Source organism: Pan paniscus, chromosome 18 (assembly GCF_029289425.2).
Source record: "Pan paniscus chromosome 18, NHGRI_mPanPan1-v2.0_pri, whole genome shotgun sequence".
Taxonomy (NCBI): domain Eukaryota; kingdom Metazoa; phylum Chordata; class Mammalia; order Primates; family Hominidae; genus Pan; species Pan paniscus.
In genome coordinates this window covers 17,656,331-17,681,711 of record NC_073267.2, presented here as the reverse complement: position 1 = coordinate 17,681,711, position 25,381 = coordinate 17,656,331, and the positions used below count along the sequence as shown (strand labels likewise).

Here is a 25,381-nt window from a genome sequence, read left to right as displayed (position 1 = left end):
AAAAAAGAAATATTAAGTAACTTGTCTGAGGCCACATAGTTACCAAGACGTGGGAGCTGGGACTTGAACCCAGGCAGTCTGGCTGGATTCATGCCTGCAGCCTCTGCACTCCTGCTACTTACTGTGTGAGAAGCGTCTGTTCTGTGGAAGGTTGTGGGCTGAGATCTTTCCATGACTTCCACTCATTTACCCCCAAGGCTGTTCTTCAAGACGGGCATGACAGTTATGCCCATTTTACAGATGGGGCCCTGAGGCTCACAAGGGCACGCCACTCACCCATTTCCACAAAGCTATAGTCAGTTAGCAGAGGGCAGAATTCGGCCGCCTCTCCCCTAGCTTGAAGGCTGTGATTGACACAGAGGTTTTTTTGTTGTCGTTGCTGTTGTTTGTTCCTTTTTCTTTTTTTTGAGACAGGGTCTTGCTCTGTCATCCCGGCTGGAGTGCAGTGGTGCGATGTCAGCTCACTGCAAACTCTGCCTCCAAGATGCAAATGATTCTCGTGCCTCAGCCTCCCAAGTAGCTGGAATTACAGGTGTGCACTACCACGCCCAGCTGTTTTTTGTAGAGATGGGGTTAGTAGAGATTTGTTTAATAGAGACGGGGTTTCACCATGGTCTCTACTAAACCCTGTCTCTACTAAAAATACAAAAATTACCCAGGCGTGGTGGCACATGCCTGTAGTCCCAGCTACTCAAGAGGCTGAGGCAGGAGAATCACTTGAACCTGGGAGGTGGAGGTTGCAGTGACCCAAAATCATGCACTCTAGCCTGGGGTCTCGCTTTTGCCCAGGTTAGAGTGCAGTGGCACAATCACGGTGGCTCACTGCAGCCTCAAACTCCTGGGCTGAAGGGAATCCTCCCACCTCAGCCTCCCAAGTAGCTAGGACTATAGGCATGTGCCATCATGGCGAGTTAATTTTTTGTGTGTTTTTATTGTCTCGAGACAGAGTCTTGCTCTGTTGCTCAGGCTGGACTGCAATGGCGTGATCTTGGCTCACCGCAACCTCCACCTCCTGGGTTCAAGCAATTCTCCTACTTCAGCCTCCCGAGTAGCTGGGATTACAGGTGCGTGCCATCATGCCTGGCTAATCTTGTATTTTTAGTAGAGACAGGGTTTCGCCATGTTGGTCAGGCTGCTCTCGAACTCCTGACCTCGTGATCCACCTGCCTCGGCCTCTCAAAGTGTTGGGATTACAGGCATGAGCCACTGAGCCTGGCCTGGTGAGCTAATTTTTAAATTTGTTATAGAGACAAGAGTCTCTCTTATGTTGCCCAGGCTGGTCTCGACCCCCTGGCCTCAAGTGATCCTCCCACCTCAGCCTCCCAAAGTGCTGGGATTACAGATGGGTGTCACCGCACCTGGCCTCTGAGGAGGATTTCATTATAAACCTGCCCTGAAGGGAGGGAATCCAATTTTATGAGCGGGTGTAGCCTGGTGAGGCCTGGATGACCTCCGGAGGCAGGGGCTTGTGCCTGGGCTGAGGCCTAAGGGACAATGGGCAGACATGAAGTTGCCCCAGGCAGAGGGTACAGTGTGGGCAAAGTCAGGAAGTGGCAGGGCTTGGATCACTCCAGGAAGAGAGAGGAGTCATGTGTCACAGGAGCTCGAGACCCAGAGAGGCAGGCAGGCAGGCAGGGACCAAGCTTGGGCACAGCCAGGAAGGCAGGACAGGGCATGGTGGGGCCAATGGAATCATTACCCAAGTCGGGGATTTTCAGGGAAACAGCTTAGATAAGGCCAGGTGTACAGTAGCTCCCACCTGTAATCCCAGCATTTGGGGAGGCTGAGGTAGGAGGACTGCTTGAGCCTGGGAGTTCGAGACCAGCCTAGGCAACATAGTGAGACCCCATATCCACAAAAAATTTAAAAAAGGAGTTTGTGTTCCTGTAGTAGCAGACTTGGGAGGTTGAGGTGGCAGTATCACTTGAGCCCGGGAGTTCAAGGCTAAAGTGAGCTGATTGAGCCATTGCACTCCAGCCTGAGCAACAGAGAGATACGCTGTCTCAAAGGAAATACAAATTAAAAAACCAGCCGGGCATGCTGGCGTGTGCCTGTAGTCTCAGCTACTTGGGACACTAAAGTGGGAGGATCGCTTGAGCCCAGGAGTTCAAGGCTGCCGTGAGCTATGATTGTGCCTCTGCAGTCCAGCCTGGGCGACAGAGAAAGACCCTGTCTCTTAAAAAAAAAAAAAAAATCATAGATAAGAGGATGCTGTGCCTCCCTGGGGGTCTTCAGTCACCCATGGTCCTGGCAAGAGAGGAGGGCCAGGAGAGAGCTTCACCTACCTGCTGTCCTGCCCATGTGACATCCGCAGGTGCTGCCATGGCCACGACTGTTGTTACACTCGAGCTGAGGCGGCCGGCTGCAGCCCCAAGACAGAGCGCTACTCCTGGCAGTGCGTCAATCAGAGCATCCTGTGCGGTGAGTCCCAGCACCACCATGCCACCCACCCCGAGTATCCCCTGGGCATCCTGGCATAGCCAGATGACTTCCATGCCCCTGTTGCAATAACCACTGCTTCCAACTCTCTATAGACCACCCCTTGGGTATATCTAATGTAAGTGATATTTATTTTTTGAGTCAGTCTCACTCTGTCACCCAGGCTAGAGTGTGCTGATGTGATCTCGGCTCACTACAACCTCTGCCTCCTGGGTTCAAGCGATTCTCATGCCTCAGCCTCCCAAGTGGCTGGGACTACAGGCATGCACCATCACGCCCAGCTAATTTTTGTATTTTTTTCAGTAGAGGTGGGGTTTCACCAAGTTGGCTGGGCTGGTCTCAAACTCCCCACCTCAAGTGCTCTGCCCGCCTCGGGCTCCCAAAGTGCTGGGATTACAGGCATGAGCCGTGGTGTGTGGCCCTAATGTGAGTGATCTTTAACACTGAGCACTTGAAAAAGAAAACCCTGAAGAAACCTAATTCTTTGATGTCTGGACGACAAGGAAGAAGATAGAAATGGCATCAGATAATAAACAGTGTAAATGTTTATCAGAAAGAGGCTGGTGGTCGGGACAAGTAGGAGGATCGCTTGAGTCCACGAGTGCATCTCTACAAAAAAGTTAAAGGATTTTTTAACATTGGCCAGGCGTGGTGGCACACATCTGTGATCCCAGCTACTTGGGAGGCTGGGGCAGGAGGATTGCTTGAAGCCCAGGAGGTTGAGGCTGCAGTGAGCTGTGATCGAGCCACTGCACTCCAGCCTGGGTGACAGAGCAAAATCCAGCCTCAAAAAAAAAAAAACAAATAATAATATTTTACATAACCAACCACTTCTAAAGATTAAAAAAAAACCCTACGATTAAAAACCTCAGGTCCCTCAGGCAATCATACCAGATATTGAAACAAAGCAATAACATAAGGACTGCAGTATTCATTTTATTTTTATATTATTTATTTATTCTTTGTTAGTTTCTTATCATCCGCTCAGGGTGGAAGCGGAGTTATGAGACACTCGGGAGGTGTCTTGAGATTATAATCCGCTGAGGGTGGAAGGGGAGGGAGCGGACACTCGGGAGGTGTCTTGAGGCTCAGGGAGTTATCCTTTATAGAACGTTGTTGAGTTGGAGGAGGTGGCTGGCGGCACATCCTGGTTTTTAAAGTTTCAGCTGTGAGGTAGGGCCGGTGGGGCAATCCTGAAGAATGACGATGCTCCGCTGCCGCCATTCTGACCTGTAGGGCCAAAGGAGGGAATGTTTTCACACATATTCATTTGATGGACAAAATTACCGCCACCAACACAGTCTGCACCTTCTGTTGCTGGTGATAGATTTTTGCACCTTTCCATCCTCCAGGTTTCAGAATAGCAGTATCAGTGTCATAATATCACCCTTCCACTGAGTACTGCCGACAGCTGGGGGGTAAAGAAAAGTCACTGGGACACACTGTTGTCTCCACATGCCACTGTGTCTGTCTGCAAATGTAGGCAGGCTGGGGTCCTGCCCCAGGGAAGACAGAGTCATAACGGAGTAATACAGAAGCATGTTTGAGACACAGGAGTGTCTATGTCTATCCTCATTCCTCCCTCACAGCCATCACCAGAGCATGTTTCTTGCACCAGGTCAACAGACAGTAAGAGACAGTAAGAGAGGCATGAAAAGCCCATTGTCCACACATGTTGCAGCTTCTTTTTGGAGAATGTTTTCCAGGCCTTTTATGTTCTGTCTCTGATTCTCAGAACTCTGCAAGGTCAGTGTGACCACCCTGCTCCAAATCCAAGAAAACAGAGGTTTCCAGAGGAAGGAGAAATTGTGCCCAGGGTCACACAGCTTGCAAGAGGCAGAGTGGAAGTTGATTCCAGCTCTGCCTGCAGGACCCTCTCATTTCCCCTCTGTTTCCCTTCTTGACAAAGAATCTTCTTCACTCTGGAGGTGCCACCCATGAGAACAAAGAGCTCTGGAGAGATGTGGATTCCTGAAGAGCTGCAGGGGAACTGGGAGAGGGTTTTCTGACAGAACAATCTTACCTCAAGAAGTCAGTTAGGCATGGCTGTAATATTTCTTTTCACTCCCAGGTAATACCAAATTGTAAGTGCACTAGGACATAAAGAATACTTTTGTCCATGCAAAAATGAGGTGGGAATTCTAAGCAAAGCAAGTTTTAAAACTGTGTTTCACTTCAAGTGTACAAGTCCCATCACGTGTAATCATAGGACTCGGCAGCTTTTGAAGGTACAGAGGCCACACAAGAACCAGCTTAGCTGAGCATCATTTAAGGCCTTCATTTGGAATTGTCCCTGTGGGTAATAAGTTGCATTCACTCTTCACTAATTTACAGTCAGGGCCCATTTGCTATAACAAATACGGAACCTCTGACACTTAGAATATTAGATCGGGGCCCCACTGGGTGGGGATGAAGGTGTTTTTGCACAACACGGTTACCAAGAGGGATGGGACTGTGATGCTTGTAGGCAGCCTTCCTCTCTGCCATCTCCCTCTGCAGGGCTTGAGCACAGAGCCGTAGGGAGAAAAATGTATCCATGTCCTGACCTGGCAGACTATGTCCAAAAGCAAGGAAAACAAGCAAACTTACCCAGTTGCAAAGAGGCTTTCTTGCAGAAGAGGGGATCTGAAAAAGCCAACACATGAGAAATTGAATGTTGAGAGAGTCTAAGGGCCGTGGCATCATCTGCATCAGCACTGAACTATCCTGCAGCTGCGGGGAGGAAGCTCCTTACTTTGCATTTGTAGTAGTCCTCTGCCCGCCGCCGCAACGCTTGCACACGTTCAAACAGTTCCCTATGGATTACAATCACTTTCATCAGATAAAGCACCACTTTCAGGATGATTTTAAATAATCTGCCACGTTTCTGTTATCCTCACAACTGTACCCTTACACACTCTATCTCTACCTAGAAAACTTATTTCAGATGGCTGTAAGAGTACAGTCTGAGCCGGTCACGGTGGCTCACGCCTGTAATCCCAGCACTCTGGGAGGGCGAGGCGGATGGATCACGAGGTCAGGAGATTGAGACCATCCTGGCTAATACGGTGAAACCCCGTCTCTACTAAAAATACAAAACATTAGCTGGGCGTGGTGGCAGGCACCTGTAATCCCAGCTACTCGGGAGGCTGAGGCAGGGGAATCACTTGAACCTGGGAGGCGGAGGTTGCAGTGAGCCAAGATCACGTCATTGCACTCCAGCCTGGGTGACACAGCGAGACTCCATCTCAGAAAAACAAAAACAAAAACAAAAAAACTGTACAGTCTGATCCAAACTGTTGCTATATTGATTCCTCCTCTTGCTTATTGCCTGCTGACTTCTGAGATGATAGTTTCCTTCCCCATTCTCAGTAGATCCCTAATTCATCCTTCATTGAGCATCTTTTATCGTAAAGCTGTATTCTCTTTGTATTAATATCCTTACCGTGTTTCACAGGGCAGAAACAGCTGGGCTTATAAACAGGCATAGTCCTTTTGAAGGATGTGGTTGATCCTACAACAACACACTTTCCTAAGGATGACAACAACTCACCCCACCCCTAGAATGGCTGGTATGAACTGAGTTTCCACACACTCTAGCTGGCAATGGGGTCAGGAGACGTTTTGCTGCTTCACATCTTTTGGTCACTGGTAAATATTAAGGTACTTTGTTTTCTGTTTTGTGAACTCTCTCTCTCTCTCTCACGATATGTCTTCTGACCATTTGTTTCTATTTATGCATTTACTGGGTCTAAACATTGTACAAAGGTTAAAAACAACACTCCAATGGGCGTTTCCCAAGAGGGTGGGGTTCAGTTTCTGAACTCACTTGTAGGTTTGTATTTCTTTCATATCCAATTTCCCATTTTCCTCTGCCTCTGATAGCTGCCTCTCCTTTTCTGCATGCTCACGTCCTTTCGTACGTAGTTTCCTCAGACTAGAAGGGAGAGAAATGCACACACATGATCCACCAGCCCGTGTGGGATTCCCTCTGCCCTTCTGGCATCTGAAGGCTGTGATTCAAAGATCCCCCCCTGCAACCTTCCCATAAATGAACCAACTGATTCTCACAACTGAAGGAAGAATGGACACCTCCCATTGAGGGACAAAAAAAAATCACACTCTGGCCTGCTGGCAAGTCACCTGTCATTTCCAGCTCATCTTCATAGTTCCATAGTTAGTCCTATTCTTTAGTAAATATAAAGACTATTAAAAGCTTCTATGAGGTGCACTATGTGTGTCTCTGGGGTCAGTCTTGTGCTTGACACAGCAAAAGCTCATTTTAGTTCAGTGTGAAAAACCAGACCTCACCAATTCATCACAACTAACTCCATCGGAAGCAGAGGATTGCTCCTCATCTGACTCCTCCTGTGTGAGACCTGATTCTCAGTCAGAGGCTGATGCCGGAACTGAGACCATCAGCCATAGAGAGATCCTTCCAGAATATGGTGTCATTAACCCCGCAGTTCACTACTGCACTTTGCCATGATTCAGGACTGGAACTCTTGTCATCGACTTTAAAGATCCTGAAAAGGCAATCTGAATGCTGGGCGCATCTATTGAATTAGAAATGATTGGAATGGCTCCTAAGTCAGGGTGTTATGTCCTGAAAATAGGTGACAACAGCAAACCATCCACCCTGGTGTTGACTGACTTTAACAAGGTTCAGTTCACAGAGATTGAGGGCAGAAAAAGGAAAGGGCCTAAAAAGGGTAAGTTTGCTGTGTTGCCCTCACACCACTTGATTCATGGTCCTGATCCTAAGGATCTCACCTGATACTTGGTTTTATAGGAAGGATGTGTAAAACTCCCAGAACGCTACGAATCAGGGACGAAAACACTTCAAAGAGAAAGTTAATGAACTTGTTTCTGACCACAGGGCATCCTTCAGCACATGCTGTCTGGAGTGGCCTCCAACAAGGAGTGTGTGGTGAGGTGCTGAGAATGCAATGGGAGCAGGGTCCTGTCCCCACGCTACAGAAGCTCACAGTTTAATGCAAATGAGAAGCCAGTGAGGACATCACTACTCCTGCTGTGCACTTGGGAACTAGAAACACAAAACCTGACTCTGGAGGGAAGCTAAGGAAGCATTCTACTCTTGAGTTGACATAAGTGCATCTGAAGCTTCTGATCTCCGATGAGAACAATGGAGGACACCAAACAGAATATGAAACCCATGATTGAATACATCAAATTGCTAACATGGCAGTAAACAGACACGAGGTGAAGACGGAGAAGAAGGAAACCCAGGACGAAAGTCAGCCTCGCATTTGGAACCCATTTCCCTGAGTTTCATTGCTGAATTCCAGAAGGAACTACTGAGATGCAAAGAAGCAGAGCAGCTTTTGCACACATGCATGGGGTTAGATGGAAAACAAGTGGACTGAGGGTCTGCCAATGAAAGCGACCCATACTGAAGTCCACTGGCTCTGGTTGAGACCCAGAAGGGTCATGCAACAGAATAGAGGTGGACAGGAAATACCCTGGCCTTTGTAGGGACTGAGCCTGCACCGAAGACCTCAATTGCAGCCTGTATGGAGGACCCCTGACCATCCCCCAGAAGTAGACTCCCATCTCTTCTGCAGCAAGATAACATGCTACTAGGCCTCAATTCATTGCTAAATATTTTTTAGCAAGTATCTCACATTTAACAAAAAAAGATCAGTCATATGGCAGCAAAATACAATGTCATATGACCAAAACATGAAAGACTGTGAAAATGAATCTGGAGGTGACCCAAGCATTGAATTCAACAATCCAGGCTGGGTGCGGTGGCTCACACTGGGAGGCTGAGGTAGGCAGATCACCTGAGGTCAGGAGTTCAAGACTAGCCTGGCCAACATGGTGAACCCCTGTCTCTACTAAAAATACAAAAATTGGGCTGGGCACGGTGGCTCACACCTGTAATCCCAGCACATTGGGAGGCCGAGGTGTGCGGATCATGACGTCAGGAGTTCTAGACCAGCTTGGCCAATATGGTGAAACCCCGCCTGTACTAAAAATACAAAAATTATCCGGGCATGGTGGCATATGCCTGTAGTCCCAGCTACTCAAGAGGCTGAGGGATAAGAATCGTTTGAACCTGGGAGGCGGAGGTTGCAGTGAGCCAAGATCATGCCACTGCACTCTAGCCTGGGTGACAGAGTGAGACTCTGTCTCAAAAAAAAAAAAAAAAAAAAAAAAAAAAAAAATTGGCCGAATGTGGCGGCACACACCTGTAATACAAGCTACTCGGGAAGCTGAGGCAGAGTTGCTTCAAACTGGGAGGCAGAGGTTGCAGTGAGCCAAGATTGAACCATAGCACTCCAGCCTGGGTGACAGAGCGAGACTCTATCTCAAAATTAAAAAAAAAAAAAAGGCTGGGTGTGGTGGCTCACGCCTCTAATGCCAGCACTTTGGGAGGCTGAGGCGGATGGATTACCTGAGGTCAGAAGTTCGAGACCAGCCTGGACAACATGGTGAAACCCCATCTCTAGGAAAAATACAAAAATTAGCTCGGCGTGGTGGTGGGCACCTGTAATCCCAGCTACTTGGGAGGCTGAGGCAGGAGAATTGCTTGAACCCAAAAGGCAGTGAGCTGACATTGTGCCATTGCACTACAGCCTGGGCAACAAGAGCAAAGCTCCATCTCAGGAAAAAAAAAAAAAAAGAGAGAGAGAAAGGAAAACCAATGCCAGTACTAGCAACTCCTCTTCCCCCAAAAAAATTACAAACAAGAATGTAGGAAGGGAAAGGAATTATACATCTTAAACTAATGAAGCAGAAAGGACAAACTCAATTTTGAACCCACTGAATTTGCCACAAATATTGTAGAAAATATTCTCAAGGACAGTTGTCTACTTTGATTGGCACATGGTTCATACAACAGTATTTGTGTCAAGGCACATCTTACTGTTCTTTGGTGGTCTTCCTCTTTCCATTGATTTTGTCATGATGGTTGACTTTTGTTATCACCTTCATCTTATGGATTTTAGCTGGAACTTTGGTTTTCACCTGTCTCCATAAAGTAAAGATGGCTTCCAGGACAATTTTAATTCCTAGAAAGGAAGAAACTCTTTTCTTTGTGTGCATACAAATGGACCTCAGCCCTTGGTCAGAGTGAGGAGAGGAGAAGGTGAGAAACCTGAGGGCAAGAAGCTGTTCTTTCCCTTTCCAGGGCAAACTCATTTCCACACTATGGGGACTCCAACAGAGCCATACCTTCCTGTCTACGGTGGTTGGACCTCCTGGCTCTCTGCTGTACATCCGTGGATCCACCATGTCCATTTTGAGACGGGAAGAGAGTCTTCAGGAAAGACACCTAGGAAATAATAATATAAGAATGACGGCTGGGCACGCTGGCTCATGCGTATAATCCCAGTACTTTGGGGGCCGAGGCAGGTGGATCACGGGGTCAGGAGTTCAAGACCAGCCTGGCTAAGATGGTGAAACCCCGTAGCTACTAAAAATACAAAAATTAGCCGGGCATGGCAGCGGGCGCCTGTAATCCGAGCTACTCGGGAGGCTGAGGCACAAAACCGTTGGAAGCTGGGAGGTGGAGGTTGCAGTGAGACGAGATCACACCACTGCACTCCAGCCTGAGCGACAGAATGAGACTCTGTCACACTCACACACACACACACACACACACACACACACACACACACACAAGAATGACATGAGGCTGGCACGGTGGCTCACTCCTCTAATCCCAGCACTTTGGGAGGCCGAGGCAGGCGGATCACCTGAGGTCGGGAGTTTGAGACCAGCCTCACCAACATGGAGAAATGCTGCCTCTGCTAAAAATACAAAATTAGCCAGGCATGGTGGTGCATGCCTGTAATCCCAGCTAGTCGGGAGGCTGAGGTAGGAGAATCACTTGAACCCAGCAGGAAAAGGTTGTGGTGAGCTGAGATTGTGCCATTGCACTCCAACCTGGGCAACAAAATTTAAACTCTGTCTCAAAAAAAAAAAAAAAAAAAAAAAAAAAAAAAAAGGCCAGCTGCGGTAGCTCACGCCTGTAATCCCAGCACTTTGGGAGGTCGAGGCGGGTGAATCACAGGGTCAAGAGATGGAGACCATCCTGGGCAACATGGTGAAACCACGTCTCTACTAAAAATACAAAAATTAGCTGAGCATGGTGATGCACGCCTGTAGTCCCAGCTACTCGGGAGGCTGAGGCAGGAGAACTGCTTGAACCCAGGAGGCAGAGGTTGCAGTGAGCCAAGATCCCACCACTGCACTCCAGCCTGGTGACAGAGTGAGACTCCGTCTCAAAAAAAAAAAAAAAAAAAAAAATGACATGAATATACTTCACACAGCTGAACTGCACACTTCAACACGGTTAGATGGTAATTATCATCTTGTAAGTATTTTACCACAGGTTAACATGTTTCACAACTTGAAAAGGAAGTAATTACCTTCAGCTCTCTGAGTTCTAGAATTTGTAACATTTCACCCCCTGCTCCTTCCTGATCTGCACTGGAGCATCTTCCTTCTGTCCCTGCTCTACTCAGAGTTTACTTTCCCTTCCCTCACATCAGCTTCGATGAGGCTGGTTTGAACTTAACGCAAAACATTCTCACTAATGACTGAATTCCCACCAAGATTTCCATATTATCACAGTATGCTTTTAATCTTCAAAGATATTAAATATTTGTTCTCATCATAGCTAAAATGCAATGCAAATCCCATCTCAGATGTGGGTCAGATACCTATGAATCTCCTGAGGTAGTCATTGAAATGACTTTTTTCTTGAGACGGAGTGTCACTCAACCATGCTGAAGTGCAGTGGCGCTACCGTGGCTCACGGCAACCTCCCAGATTCAAACGATTCTTGTGCCTCGGCCTCCCAAGTAGCTGGGATTACAGGTGCCCGCTGCCATGCCTGGCTAATTTTTGTCTTTTTAGTAGAGATGGGGTTTCACCATGTTGGCCCATCTGGTCTTGAACTCCTGACCTCAAGTGATCCACCTGCCTCAGCCTCCCAAAGTGCTGGGATTACAGGCATGAGCCACCACACCTGGCCTGAAATAATATCTTTCAAATTCTTTGTAGAATTTGTTTTTTCCTGATTTCTGCACATAGGATCAAAAAAAATCATGTACTACGATTTCGAGAGAAGCAACAGGTAATCTAAAAAGATGAAAAGCGCAACCACATCTATCCCACAGCTACTGCTAGATTTCATAGGAAAGGTAGCTGGTCCACTTTGGAGCTAGGAGAAATGTCAAACACATGAAGAAATGACAAGCAAAGAAATGCCATCACGCATGAATGCTTCATGGCACCCATGATGTCCCTGCTTAGGAGGTAATGGTACAGATGACTAGATGACAAGGACAAAGATGAGAGGTGCAAAGTTGTCCAAGTCCAACAGCTCAACTGAACTTTCCTAAATGGAATTGTTAAAAAGTGGTAAATTTAAAAACTTCCCCTGGCTCACGTGGTGGCTCACGCTTGTAATCCCAGCACTTTGGGAGGCTGAGGCGGGTGGATCATTTGAGGTCGGGTTTTGAGACTAGCCTGGCCAACATGGTAAAACCCCGACTCTACTAAAAATACAAAAATTAGCTGGGCATGGTGGTGGGCACCTGTAATCCCAGCTACTTGAGAGGCTGAGGCAGGGGAATCACTTGAAGCCAGGAGGTGGAGGTTGCAGTGAGCCGAGCTCACACCATTATACTCCAGCCTGGGCAACAGAGGGAGACACGTCTTGGGACTGAGAAAAGAAAAAAAAAAAAAAAAAAAAAGCTTCCTCCAATTTATACCGAAAATTCTCTGTTCAGGACTAAGTGGCACAGAGAATGTTAAATGTGCCTAGATATCTTCATAACTCATATATTTTCTGTTTTCTACATATCTTGAAAGGCAGTGCCAAATGACGTGTAATTATCTAGGCGGTAAAACTGAAACATACTTCCTCTTCCCTTGAATATAAAAAAGCATTGTGGTATTAGTACTTTTATCTTGGATCATTGTTCAGAAGGAGGTTCAGCCCCCAGATGGCCACATTTTTACTGTCATGAATGGCAAGACAAAATGTAGAGCTCAACTTACCCAAAGGAAAAAAGGCTCAAAAGACAAATTATGGCACAACTTAGCAGCCAAATTCTTACCAAGTACAGACTTTTGACATACTGATCTCTCTCCAGTTGCAAGTGGGAACATGCACTTTGAATGATGTCATTCAAAATTACCCTGCCCAGACACACTTTTCATTGATTCTCTTGGAGGGCAGTTCTAAGAGATTCTCTGGGGCTTTCTCTGCATCATGAGACGCAGTGCAGTTCTGCCCTTCACCTTCCGGCAGTTTGTCACCTCGTCCCTATGACCTCAGAGGAACTTTGTCTCAGGCCAACTGTTTGTTCCTTGGGCTCTTTCATTTCCCCTAAAAATCATTTGCTGCCCCTCTAAATGGCCTACATCTCCATCTATCTCCCTCTCCCCTCAGAAGAGGGTGCTCTTTAAGCATCAACCATCCAGCCCTTCTAGCAGTCTCATTTTTCAGCTGGTTCCCATGTTTATGCCTCTTCTATGTTTTTCTTTTCCTGTTAAGCTGTCTGTTGTCAGCTCATTTCTGCAGTGAATCTTCAGAGAGGAGATTGGAAGCTTTCCTTCCACCCATACGATAGAACTATAAAGCAGAAGAGTTTAGAAAGACTTTCCTATTTAAGTGACGAAACCTCATACTCCATTTGTGACAAATAGCACAAAGGTTAAAAAAACTTATTTTTGACCAAAAGCTCTGTTGACATTCTATTAAACACCGACCTATTTAATTTTCATAATGTAAATGGCAGATATTTTCATAATTCTTATGCTAATAAATCATTTCCCTGATTTTTGGGGTAAAACCACATATTCATAATGAAGTCCAGAAACGTGAATTGTTTCATGTAACTTATTCTTATTTGTGATTACAAGTATACCTCTACAGAAAGTTAGTATACTCACAGAAAGGTAACTTGTGCGGAGGGAGATGGCAAATTTATAACTTCTCAGAAACACAGTAATGATAAGTAACCAAAGACTTCCACCAAAGTCAGTCCCACGATGACGAAGGTCAGCCAGAGTATTGATAACCTGGAATAATAATAGTTGAAATAATGAAAAGGTCAATGACACTGACAATATTTCACTCAGAAAGAATCATCCTTAGAAACCGTCAACCTCCTCCAAAAGGTAACCACATCCCTCAGATATCACCGTGGGATTCCACTGCTACAAAAAAGAACAGAAGTTAGAGAAGTCTCATGTTTTTCAGATGGCTGGTAGTGTTTTTAGGCATTGCAAATGTGGGGTGTTGTCTTTCTTGGTATAAAGCAGGGATATCCAATCTTTTGACTTCCCTGCCTATATTAAAAGAAGCAAAGTTGTCTTGAGCCACACATAACATACACTAACACTAACAACAGCTGATGATCTAAAAAAAACCTCTTTTTTTTTTTTTTTGAGACAGAGTTCCGCTCCACTCAGTCGCCCAGGCTGGAGTGCAGTGGTGCAATCTCAGCTCACTGCAACCTCCAGCTCCTGGGCTCAAGCCATTCTCCTCCCTCAGCCTCCCGAGCAGCTGAGATTACAGGTCTCTGCCACCATGCCCGACTAATTTTTGTATTTTTAGTAGAGATGAGGTTTCACCATGTTGGCCAGTCTGGCCTTGAACTCCCGACAGGCGATCTGCCTGCCTCGGCCTCCCAAAGTGCTGGGATTACAGGTGTGAGCCACCGTGCCCGGCCATTGTTTTTGTTTTTGTTTTTGTTTGTTGTTTCTTTTTGAGATGGGGTCTCACTCTGTCACCCAGGCTGGAGTGCAGTGGTGTGCTCTCGGCTCACTGCAACCTCTGCCTCTCAGGTTCAAGTGATTCTCCTGCCTCAGCCTCCTGAGTAGCTGGGAGTACAGGTGCCTGACAGTGCACTCAGCAAATTTTTTTATTTTTTGTGGAGATGGGGTTTTGCCATGTTGGCCAGGGTGGTCTCGAACTCCTGACCTCAGGTAATCTGCCCGCCTCAGCCTCCCAAAGTGCTGGGATTACAGGCATGAGCCACTGTACCTGGCCAAAATCTCCTAATGTTTTAAGAAAGTTTACAAATTTGTGTTGAACTGCATTCAAAACTGTCCTGGGCCACATGCAGCCCGTCACTCATGGCTAAGACAAGCTAAGTATAAAGTAATTATCTTATCTTTCCTTTTCTTTTTGTTTTGAGACAAAGTCTTGCTCTGTCACCCAGGCTAGATTGCAGTGGCATGATCTCAGCTCACTGCAACCTCCGCCTCCCGGGTTCAAGCGATTCTCCTGCCTCAGCTACTGAGTAACTGGGATTACAGGCGCCTGCCACCACGCTCGGCTAATTTTTGTATTTTTAGTAGAAACAGGGTTTCACCATCTTGGCCAGGCTGGTCTCCAACTCCTGACCTCATGATCCACCTGCCTCGGCCTCCCAAAGTGCTGGGAATACAAGTGTGAGCCACTGCACCTGGCCAGTAGTAATCTTTTCTTTAGTTATTTACTTGTTTTTTAAATTGATGTATAACGTTGGATGCATTTATTATATATCACATGGTAAAAGAATCCCTCTAAATAATACTTCTCTCTTGGATTATATGAATCTTTGTCATTTATAGCTCAGCATAAGTAAAGAAAAAAAAATACAATGAAGAGATTACTTCATTCACAAATAAGTATCGAATTTTAGTGCTTAAAAATTAACAAGGTGGGCCGGGCGTGGTGGCTCACGCCTGCAATCCCAGCACTTTGGGAAGCCGAGGTGGGTGGACCGCGAGATCAGGAGATTGAGACCATCCTAGCTAACACGGTGAAACCAATCTCTACTAAAAATACAAAAAATTAGCAGGGCATGGTGGCACCCGCCTATAGTTCCAGCTACTTGGGAGGCTGAGGCAGAAGAATCACTTGAACCCGGGAGGCAGAGGTTGCAGTGAGCCGAGATCGCACCACCGCACTTCAGCCTGGGTGACAGAGCGAGACTCTGTCTCAAAAAAAAAAAATTACCAAGGTGGAGATGATGAAAATGGCATGAATAGTGTGGGATTTCTCTAAGATTGTTGACATTAATTCCATTAGACTCTTATGTGAGTGAAGACGATAACATTTCTACATCGATTCCTCAGGATTTAACTATATATTCTTGAAAACATCTCAATTTTAAATGTTTCTTTCAAGATGGTGAATTAAACAGAGATAGCCCTTCAACAGGTTGAACTCAGCATATGCTGAGTCTGAAATGGAAATGATGGACTTAGAGAACCATACAACAATGGTCATGATTTCAGAAACATGGTGTTGAGCAGAATAAAGCAGACACAAAAGAGTACCTATGGCATGGCATGCATCTGTATACACGAAATTCCAGAATAAGCAAGCTAACCTAGGATAAGAAAGAGACTGGCTGGGAAGAGTGAGAGTTCACTTTCTGGGGTGACATAATAGTGTAGATCTTGGCTGGGCACGGTGGTTCATGCCTGTAATCCCAATGCTTTGGGAGGCCGAGGCGGGCGGATCACCTGAGGTCGGGAGTTCAAAACCAGCCTGACCAACATGGAGAAACCCTATCTCTACTAAAAATACAAAATTAGCTGGGAGTGGTGGCACATGTCTGTAATCCCAGCCACTCGGGAGGCTGAGGCAGGAGAATCGCTCGAATCTGGGAAGCAGAGGTTGCGGTGAGCTGATATTGCCCCATTGCACTCCAGCCTCGGCAACAAGGGAGAAACTGTCTCAAAAAAATAAATAAATAAATAAAATAATGTAGATCTTGAAAGGGGGTTGGTTTATGCTGGTGTATGTACTTTCCAAAGTTAGTAAACTTACACTTAAGGTTATATAGTTTGGCCAGGCGCGGTGGCTCACGCCTGTAATCCCAGCACTGGGAGGCCGAGGCAGGCGGATCACGAGGTCAAGAGATGGAGACTATCCTGGCGAACATGGTGAAACCCCGTCTGTACTACAAATACAGAAATTAGCCAGGCGTTGTAATCAGAGCTACTCAGGAGGCTGAGGCAGGACAATTGCTTGAACCTCGGAAGCGGAGGTTGCAGTGAGCCGAGATCTTGCCACTGCACTCCAGCTCTGTCTAAAAAAAAAAAAAGTCATCAAACCAGATGACACAAATCAAATGACATTTCACTTCGTTTTGGTCCGTTTTGTTTGTTAGAGACAAGAGTGCAGCGGGGCCATCTCGGCTCACTGCAACGGCCAGCTCCTGGGCCCAAGCGATCCTCCCACCTCAGCCTCTCCAGTAACTGGGATAACAGGTACGCACCACCAGGCCCGACTAATCTTTTTTGGAATTTTTTGTAGAGATGGGGTTTTGCTATGATGCCCTGGCTAGTCTTCAACTCCTGGACTCAAGTGATCTGCCCACCTCGGCCCCCTAAAGTGCTGGGATTACAGGCCTGAGCTGTGTCATTTCATGCCGCGTGACACAGCCCAGTAAAAAGGAAGAAACCCCGCGGGTCCAGCGTCTACTCACACAGGTGGACTGATGGCTGATAAATCCCAGCAGGAGCCAAAAGAGGAGCCGAAAGAGCAGCCACAGCACCCGTCCACTCACACAGGTGGACTGATGGCTGATAAATGCCAGCAGGAGCCAAAAGAGGAGCCAAAAGAGCAGCCACCGCACCCGCATGTCCTGGTCCTTTCAGGCGCCCTGAGGCGGCCAGGACAGAGGTGGAGGTGGCTTAGGGCAGGGGGGAGGGAAGGGGACGGGGACCGGGCCGGATCTGAGTTGGGGAGGGGGAGGGGAGGGGGAGGGGAAGGGGAGGGGAAGGGGAAGGGGAGGGGAAGGGGGGAAGTAAGGGAAGGGAAAGGAGGAGAAGGGGGCTGTTGGGCACCTGGAGGAGGTGGAGGAGGAGGAGGAGAAGAAGAAAGGGTCTGGGAAAGGATCTGGTTCAAATTAAGTACTCAAGCGCTGGTGGAAGGCTTAGCTGCAGGTCACGGAGAAGATCAGGGAACCAACAGGACATGCGGGGCAAGGGAGCGTGAGGCTTAGGAGCAATTAGAGGGAGACTAAGGTTCTGCTTTCCACCAAACCTTCTTCGGTCTGGGCCCTCCCTTAGCAACCCTGGGGCTTCATACTCCCTCTCCACCAATCCCTGATGACCCCGGTGGTGCCTCACAATGGACATTCCAAGTAGCGCCCGCATCATTCCAATGACCCCTCCCCCATCTCAGTCCCCCACGCTCCTCCCGAGGCCAGGTCCTCTCTGGAACCTTCACAAACCTGATTTCTGGTCCTCCCCAACCAGCTCCCTGTCCCTGCTTCTGGGCGCTCCTTCCTTCCTGAGCTCCCAGGGTACCTCAAGGTCACTTTTGGCGACAAAACATAAAAAACAAATGATGGCAGGATGGCAGGAAGAACCTCATACCCAAGCAGAGTGCCAGGTTTTACAGCCTCCGCTCAGCCATTCATATCTTAAGCAACAAAACATCAGCAGGATGCGGAAGGTCCCGATAGTAAACCATCTCCATCACATCCATGTAGCCATCCGCCCATCAACCTGTATCTCAGGAACAAATGTACATACATTCATTTTAAGCATGCGTGGTACATTTACAAAAATTAACCTGACTTATTTTGTTCCAGCAAATCTCAATATGTTTGAGAGCAATCCAATCACACAGCATGTTTCTGATCATATAACTGTGCTAGAAGTCAATGATTAAAAGCTAATTCAAAATTATTATTTGCTTGGAAATTCAAAGTGCCCTTATAAGACATAAACATAAGAAAGAATCCAAAATGAAACAAGATTGCCTTTCAACTCAATGATAAGATCATAACATGGCAATAAAATGTCTCCCTCTGGCCTGGGAATTCCTCTTTGTGCCACAAGGTTGTGTGATCTCAAATCACCCCTAACCCACCTAGACATTTTAACATCCGAAACCGAGTGATGATGTCCTTATCTATCTTACTGCCTGTGTGTGTGGACTTTAAATTCTGAACCCAAATGAGGGGGAGAAAACCAAGTTGACTTTCATGATTGATCTCTCAGGGATGTCCAAGGAATCTGTGCATTTCAAGAAACAAAGTTCATCAGCTTCTCTCCTAAGGTATTTGCCCACAATACCCAGAGGGCTTGGCAGCATCGTGTGTGATGGGTGGGGAGCTCCAAGCAGGTGGGCAGGACCCAGGGGCCTGGTGACCAGGACAGACCCCCACTGTCCATCACCTTTCCTGGCCCTGTCCTCGGCTAAACTTCCCACAGGCCTTCTGCCCGATCACACAGAGTGTGCCCAAACTCACTCAGGCCTCTGGCAGCTGAAAACCACTGCTTTAAATCCCTTTACCATTTACTATGACATAAGGTTATTGTTAACAGGAAATATTCGATTGATGCTACAAATGGAAAGCCAATGCCTTTACCATAAATAGAAAAACAACCCTAAGAAACAAGCAAAACAAAAACAAAACAGGGGCTGGGTGTGGTGGCTCACGCCTGTAATCCCAGCACTTTGGGAGGCCGAGGTGGGCGGATCACAAGGTCAGGAGTTCCAGACCAGCCTGGCCAATATGGTGAAACCCTGTCTCTAATAAAATACAAAAATTAGCCGGGTGTGGTGGTAGGCGCCTGTAGTCCCACCTACTTGGGAGGCTGAGGCAGGAGAATAGTTTGAACCCGGGAGGCAGAGTCTGCCATGAGCCGAGATTGCACCACTGCACTCCAGCCTAGGCGACAGAGCGAGACTCTGTCTCAAAAACAGCAACAACTACAAACAAACAAAAAACAGGGTTAACAAAACGATGGAATTCAATTCTATTTATATGCTGCAGCCATGTTCCAGCCCTAGATTTCGCTGGGCATGGTGGCTCACGCCTGTAATCCCAGCACTTTGGGAGGCTGAGGCAGGCGGATCACGAGGTTAGGAGTTCAAGACCAGCCTGACCAACATGGTGAAACCCTGTCTCTACTAAAAATACAAAAATTAGCTGAGCATGGTGGCGCACGCCTGTAGTCCCAGCTACTCGGGAGGCTGAGGCAGGAGAACTGCTTGAACCCAGGAGGCAGAGGTTGCAGTGAGCCAAGATCCCACCACTGCACTCCAGCCTGGTGACAGAGTGAGACTCCATCTCAAAAAAAAAAAAAAAAAAAAAAAAATGACATGAATATACTTAACACAACTGAACTGCACACTTCAACACGGTTAGATGGTAATTATCATCTTGTAAGTATTTTACCACAGGTTAACATGTTTCACAACCTGAAAAGGAAGTAATTACCTTCAGCTCTCTGAGTTCTAGAATTTGTAACATTTCACCCCCTGCTCCTTCCTGATCTGCACTGGAGCATCTTTCTTCTGTCCCTGCTCTACTCAGAGTTCACTTTCCCTTCCCTCACATCAGCTTCGTTGAGGCTGGTTTGAACTTAACGCAAAACATTCTCACTAATGACTGAATTCCCACCAAGATTTCCATATTATCACAGTATGCTTTTAATCTTCGAAGATATTAAATATTTGTTCTCATCATAGCTAAAATGCAATGCAAATCCCATCTCAGATGTGGGTCAGATACCTATGAATCTCCTGAGGTAGTCATTGAAATGACTTTTTTCTTGAGACGGAGTGTCACTCAACCATGCTGAAGTGCAGTGGCGCTACCGTGGCTCACGGCAACCTCCACCTCCCAGATTCAAGCGATTCTTGTGCCTCGGCCTCCCAAGTAGCTGGGATTACAGGTGCCTGCTACCATGCCTGGCTAATTTTTGTCTTTTTAGTAGGGATGGGATTTCACTATGTTGGCCCATCTGGTCTTGAACTCCTGACCTCAAGTGATCCACCTGCCTCAGCCTCCCAAAGTGCTGGGATTACAGGCATGAGCCACCACACCTGGCCTGAAATAATATCTTTCAAATTCTTTGTAGAATTTGTTTTTTCCTGATTTCTGCACATAGGATCAAAAAAAAAATCATGTACTAGGATTTCGAGAGAAGCAATGGGTAATCTAAAAAGATGAAAAGAGCAACCACGTCTATCCCACAGCTACTGCTAGATTTCATAGGAAAGGCAGCTGGCCCAGTTTGGAGCTAGGAGAAATGTCAAACACACGAAGAAATGAGAAGCAAAGAAATGCCATCACGCATGAATGCTTCATGGCACCCATGATGTCCCTGCTTAGGAGGTAATGGTACAGATGACTAGATGACAAGGACAAAGATGAGAGGTGCAAAGTTGTCCAAGTCCAACAGCTCAACTGAACTTTCCTAAATGGAATTGTTAAAAAGTGGTAAATTTAAAAACTTCCCCTGGCTCACGTGGTGGCTCACGCTTGTAATCCCAGCACTTTGGGAGGCTGAGGCGGGTGGATCATTTGAGGTCGGGTTTTGAGACTAGCCTGACCAACATGGTAAAACCCCGACTCTACTAAAAATACAAAAATTAGCTGGGCATGGTGGTGGGCACCTGTAATCCCAGCTACTTGAGAGGCTGAGGCAGGGGAATCACTTGAAGCCAGGAGGTGGAGGTTGCAGTGAGCCGAGCTCACACCATTATACTCCAGCCTGGGCAACAGAGGGAGACACGTCTTGGGGGTGAGAAAAGAAAAAAAAAAAAAAAAAAAAAGCTTCCTCCAATTTATACCGAAAATTCTCTGTTCAGGACTAAGTGGCACAGAGAATGTTAAATGTGCCTAGATATCTTCATAACTCATATATTTTCTGTTTTCTACATATCTTGAAAGGCAGTGCCAAATGACGTGTAATTATCTAGGCGGTAAAACTGAAACATACTTCCTCTTCCCTTGAATATAAAAAAGCATTGTGGTATTAGTACTTTTATCTTGGATCATTGTTCAGAAGGAGGTTCAGCCCCCAGATGGCCACATTTTTACTGTCATGAATGGCAAGACAAAATGTAGAGCTCAACTTACCCAAAGGAAAAAAGGCTCAAAAGACAAATTATGGCACAACTTAGCAGCCAAATTCTTACCAAGTACAGACTTTTGACATACTGATCTCTCTCCAGTTGCAAGTGGGAACATGCACTTTGAATGATGTCATTCAAAATTACCCTGCCCAGACACACTTTTCATTGATTCTCTTGGAGGGCAGTTCTAAGAGATTCTCTGGGGCTTTCTCTGCATCATGAGACGCAGTGCAGTTCTGCCCTTCACCTTCCGGCAGTTTGTCACCTCGTCCCTATGACCTCAGAGGAACTTTGTCTCAGGCCAACTGTTTGTTCCTTGGGCTCTTTCATTTCCCCTAAAAATCATTTGCTGCCCCTCTAAATGGCCTACATCTCCATCTATCTCCCTCTCCCCTCAGAAGAGGGTGCTCTTTAAGCATCAACCATCCAGCCCTTCTAGCAGTCTCATTTTTCAGCTGGTTCCCATGTTTATGCCTCTTCTATGTTTTTCTTTTCCTGTTAAGCTGTCTGTTGTCAGCTCATTTCTGCAGTGAATCTTCAGAGAGGAGATTGGAAGCTTTCCTTCCACCCATACGATAGAACTATAAAGCAGAAGAGTTTAGAAAGACTTTCCTATTTAAGTGACGAAACCTCATACTCCATTTGTGACAAATAGCACAAAGGTTAAAAAAACTTATTTTTGACCAAAAGCTCTGTTGACATTCTATTAAACACCGACCTATTTAATTTTCATAATGTAAATGGCAGATATTTTCATAATTCTTATGCTAATAAATCATTTCCCTGATTTTTGGGGTAAAACCACATATTCATAATGAAGTCCAGAAACGTGAATTGTTTCATGTAACTTATTCTTATTTGTGATTACAAGTATACCTCTACAGAAAGTTAGTATACTCACAGAAAGGTAACTTGTGCGGAGGGAGATGGCAAATTTATAACTTCTCAGAAACACAGTAATGATAAGTAACCAAAGACTTCCACCAAAGTCAGTCCCACGATGACGAAGGTCAGCCAGAGTATTGATAACCTGGAATAATAATAGTTGAAATAATGAAAAGGTCAATGACACTGACAATATTTCACTCAGAAAGAATCATCCTTAGAAACCGTCAACCTCCTCCAAAAGGTAACCACATCCCTCAGATATCACCGTGGGATTCCACTGCTACAAAAAAGAACAGAAGTTAGAGAAGTCTCATGTTTTTCAGATGGCTGGTAGTGTTTTTAGGCATTGCAAATGTGGGGTGTTGTCTTTCTTGGTATAAAGCAGGGATATCCAATCTTTTGACTTCCCTGCCTATATTAAAAGAAGCAAAGTTGTCTTGAGCCACACATAACATACACTAACACTAACAACAGCTGATGATCTAAAAAAAACCTCTTTTTTTTTTTTTTTGAGACAGAGTTCCGCTCCACTCAGTCGCCCAGGCTGGAGTGCAGTGGTGCAATCTCAGCTCACTGCAACCTCCAGCTCCTGGGCTCAAGCCATTCTCCTCCCTCAGCCTCCCGAGCAGCTGAGATTACAGGTCTCTGCCACCATGCCCGACTAATTTTTGTATTTTTAGTAGAGATGAGGTTTCACCATGTTGGCCAGTCTGGCCTTGAACTCCCGACAGGCGATCTGCCTGCCTCGGCCTCCCAAAGTGCTGGGATTACAGGTGTGAGCCACCGTGCCCGGCCATTGTTTTTGTTTTTGTTTTTGTTTGTTGTTTCTTTTTGAGATGGGGTCTCACTCTGTCACCCAGGCTGGAGTGCAGTGGTGTGCTCTCGGCTCACTGCAACCTCTGCCTCTCAGGTTCAAGTGATTCTCCTGCCTCAGCCTCCTGAGTAGCTGGGAGTACAGGTGCCTGACAGTGCACTCAGCAAATTTTTTTATTTTTTGTGGAGATGGGGTTTTGCCATGTTGGCCAGGGTGGTCTCGAACTCCTGACCTCAGGTAATCTGCCCGCCTCAGCCTCCCAAAGTGCTGGGATTACAGGCATGAGCCACTGTACCTGGCCAAAATCTCCTAATGTTTTAAGAAAGTTTACAAATTTGTGTTGAACTGCATTCAAAACTGTCCTGGGCCACATGCAGCCCGTCACTCATGGCTAAGACAAGCTAAGTATAAAGTAATTATCTTATCTTTCCTTTTCTTTTTGTTTTGAGACAAAGTCTTGCTCTGTCACCCAGGCTAGATTGCAGTGGCATGATCTCAGCTCACTGCAACCTCCGCCTCCCGGGTTCAAGCGATTCTCCTGCCTCAGCTACTGAGTAACTGGGATTACAGGCGCCTGCCACCACGCTCGGCTAATTTTTGTATTTTTAGTAGAAACAGGGTTTCACCATCTTGGCCAGGCTGGTCTCCAACTCCTGACCTCATGATCCACCTGCCTCGGCCTCCCAAAGTGCTGGGAATACAAGTGTGAGCCACTGCACCTGGCCAGTAGTAATCTTTTCTTTAGTTATTTACTTGTTTTTTAAATTGATGTATAACGTTGGATGCATTTATTATATATCACATGGTAAAAGAATCCCTCTAAATAATACTTCTCTCTTGGATTATATGAATCTTTGTCATTTATAGCTCAGCATAAGTAAAGAAAAAAAATACAATGAAGAGATTACTTCATTCACAAATAAGTATCGAATTTTAGTGCTTAAAAATTAACAAGGTGGGCCGGGCGTGGTGGCTCACGCCTGCAATCCCAGCACTTTGGGAAGCCGAGGTGGGTGGACCGCGAGATCAGGAGATTGAGACCATCCTAGCTAACACGGTGAAACCAATCTCTACTAAAAATACAAAAAATTAGCAGGGCATGGTGGCACCCGCCTATAGTTCCAGCTACTTGGGAGGCTGAGGCAGAAGAATCACTTGAACCCGGGAGGCAGAGGTTGCAGTGAGCCGAGATCGCACCACCGCACTTCAGCCTGGGTGACAGAGCGAGACTCTGTCTCAAAAAAAAAAAATTACCAAGGTGGAGATGATGAAAATGGCATGAATAGTGTGGGATTTCTCTAAGATTGTTGACATTAATTCCATTAGACTCTTATGTGAGTGAAGACGATAACATTTCTACATCGATTCCTCAGGATTTAACTATATATTCTTGAAAACATCTCAATTTTAAATGTTTCTTTCAAGATGGTGAATTAAACAGAGATAGCCCTTCAACAGGTTGAACTCAGCATATGCTGAGTCTGAAATGGAAATGATGGACTTAGAGAACCATACAACAATGGTCATGATTTCAGAAACATGGTGTTGAGCAGAATAAAGCAGACACAAAAGAGTACCTATGGCATGGCATGCATCTGTATACACGAAATTCCAGAATAAGCAAGCTAACCTAGGATAAGAAAGAGACTGGCTGGGAAGAGTGAGAGTTCACTTTCTGGGGTGACATAATAGTGTAGATCTTGGCTGGGCACGGTGGTTCATGCCTGTAATCCCAATGCTTTGGGAGGCCGAGGCGGGCGGATCACCTGAGGTCGGGAGTTCAAAACCAGCCTGACCAACATGGAGAAACCCTATCTCTACTAAAAATACAAAATTAGCTGGGAGTGGTGGCACATGTCTGTAATCCCAGCCACTCGGGAGGCTGAGGCAGGAGAATCGCTCGAATCTGGGAAGCAGAGGTTGCGGTGAGCTGATATTGCCCCATTGCACTCCAGCCTCGGCAACAAGGGAGAAACTGTCTCAAAAAAATAAATAAATAAATAAAATAATGTAGATCTTGAAAGGGGGTTGGTTTATGCTGGTGTATGTACTTTCCAAAGTTAGTAAACTTACACTTAAGGTTATATAGTTTGGCCAGGCGCGGTGGCTCACGCCTGTAATCCCAGCACTGGGAGGCCGAGGCAGGCGGATCACGAGGTCAAGAGATGGAGACTATCCTGGCGAACATGGTGAAACCCCGTCTGTACTACAAATACAGAAATTAGCCAGGCGTTGTAATCAGAGCTACTCAGGAGGCTGAGGCAGGACAATTGCTTGAACCTCGGAAGCGGAGGTTGCAGTGAGCCGAGATCTTGCCACTGCACTCCAGCTCTGTCTAAAAAAAAAAAAAGTCATCAAACCAGATGACACAAATCAAATGACATTTCACTTCGTTT

At 46.3% G+C, this 25,381-nt stretch overlaps 1 protein-coding gene and 1 long non-coding RNA gene across 2 annotated transcripts; both read right to left on the bottom strand.

The window, feature by feature from the left end:
• Positions 1–3,369: 3,369 nt before the first annotated feature.
• On the bottom strand, positions 3,370–9,797 carry LOC117976211 (nuclear pore complex-interacting protein family member A9-like). The gene is made up of 6 exons (XM_063598435.1): positions 9,619–9,797; positions 9,311–9,477; positions 6,248–6,355; positions 5,174–5,234; positions 5,029–5,064; positions 3,370–3,669 (listed from the first exon to the last, which is right to left on the bottom strand). Exons 1-6 carry the CDS (start codon positions 9,682–9,684, stop codon positions 3,424–3,426), a joined length of 684 nt encoding a protein of 227 aa, XP_063454505.1. The 5' UTR covers positions 9,685–9,797; the 3' UTR covers positions 3,370–3,423.
• Positions 9,798–12,571: 2,774 nt separating this feature from the next.
• Positions 12,572–25,318, bottom strand: LOC134729412 (uncharacterized). The gene is made up of 3 exons (XR_010110492.1): positions 25,059–25,318; positions 22,185–22,313; positions 12,572–13,482 (listed from the first exon to the last, which is right to left on the bottom strand). It is a non-coding gene; the product is annotated as an uncharacterized LOC134729412 (long non-coding RNA).
• Between the last annotated feature and the right edge of the window lie 63 nt (positions 25,319–25,381).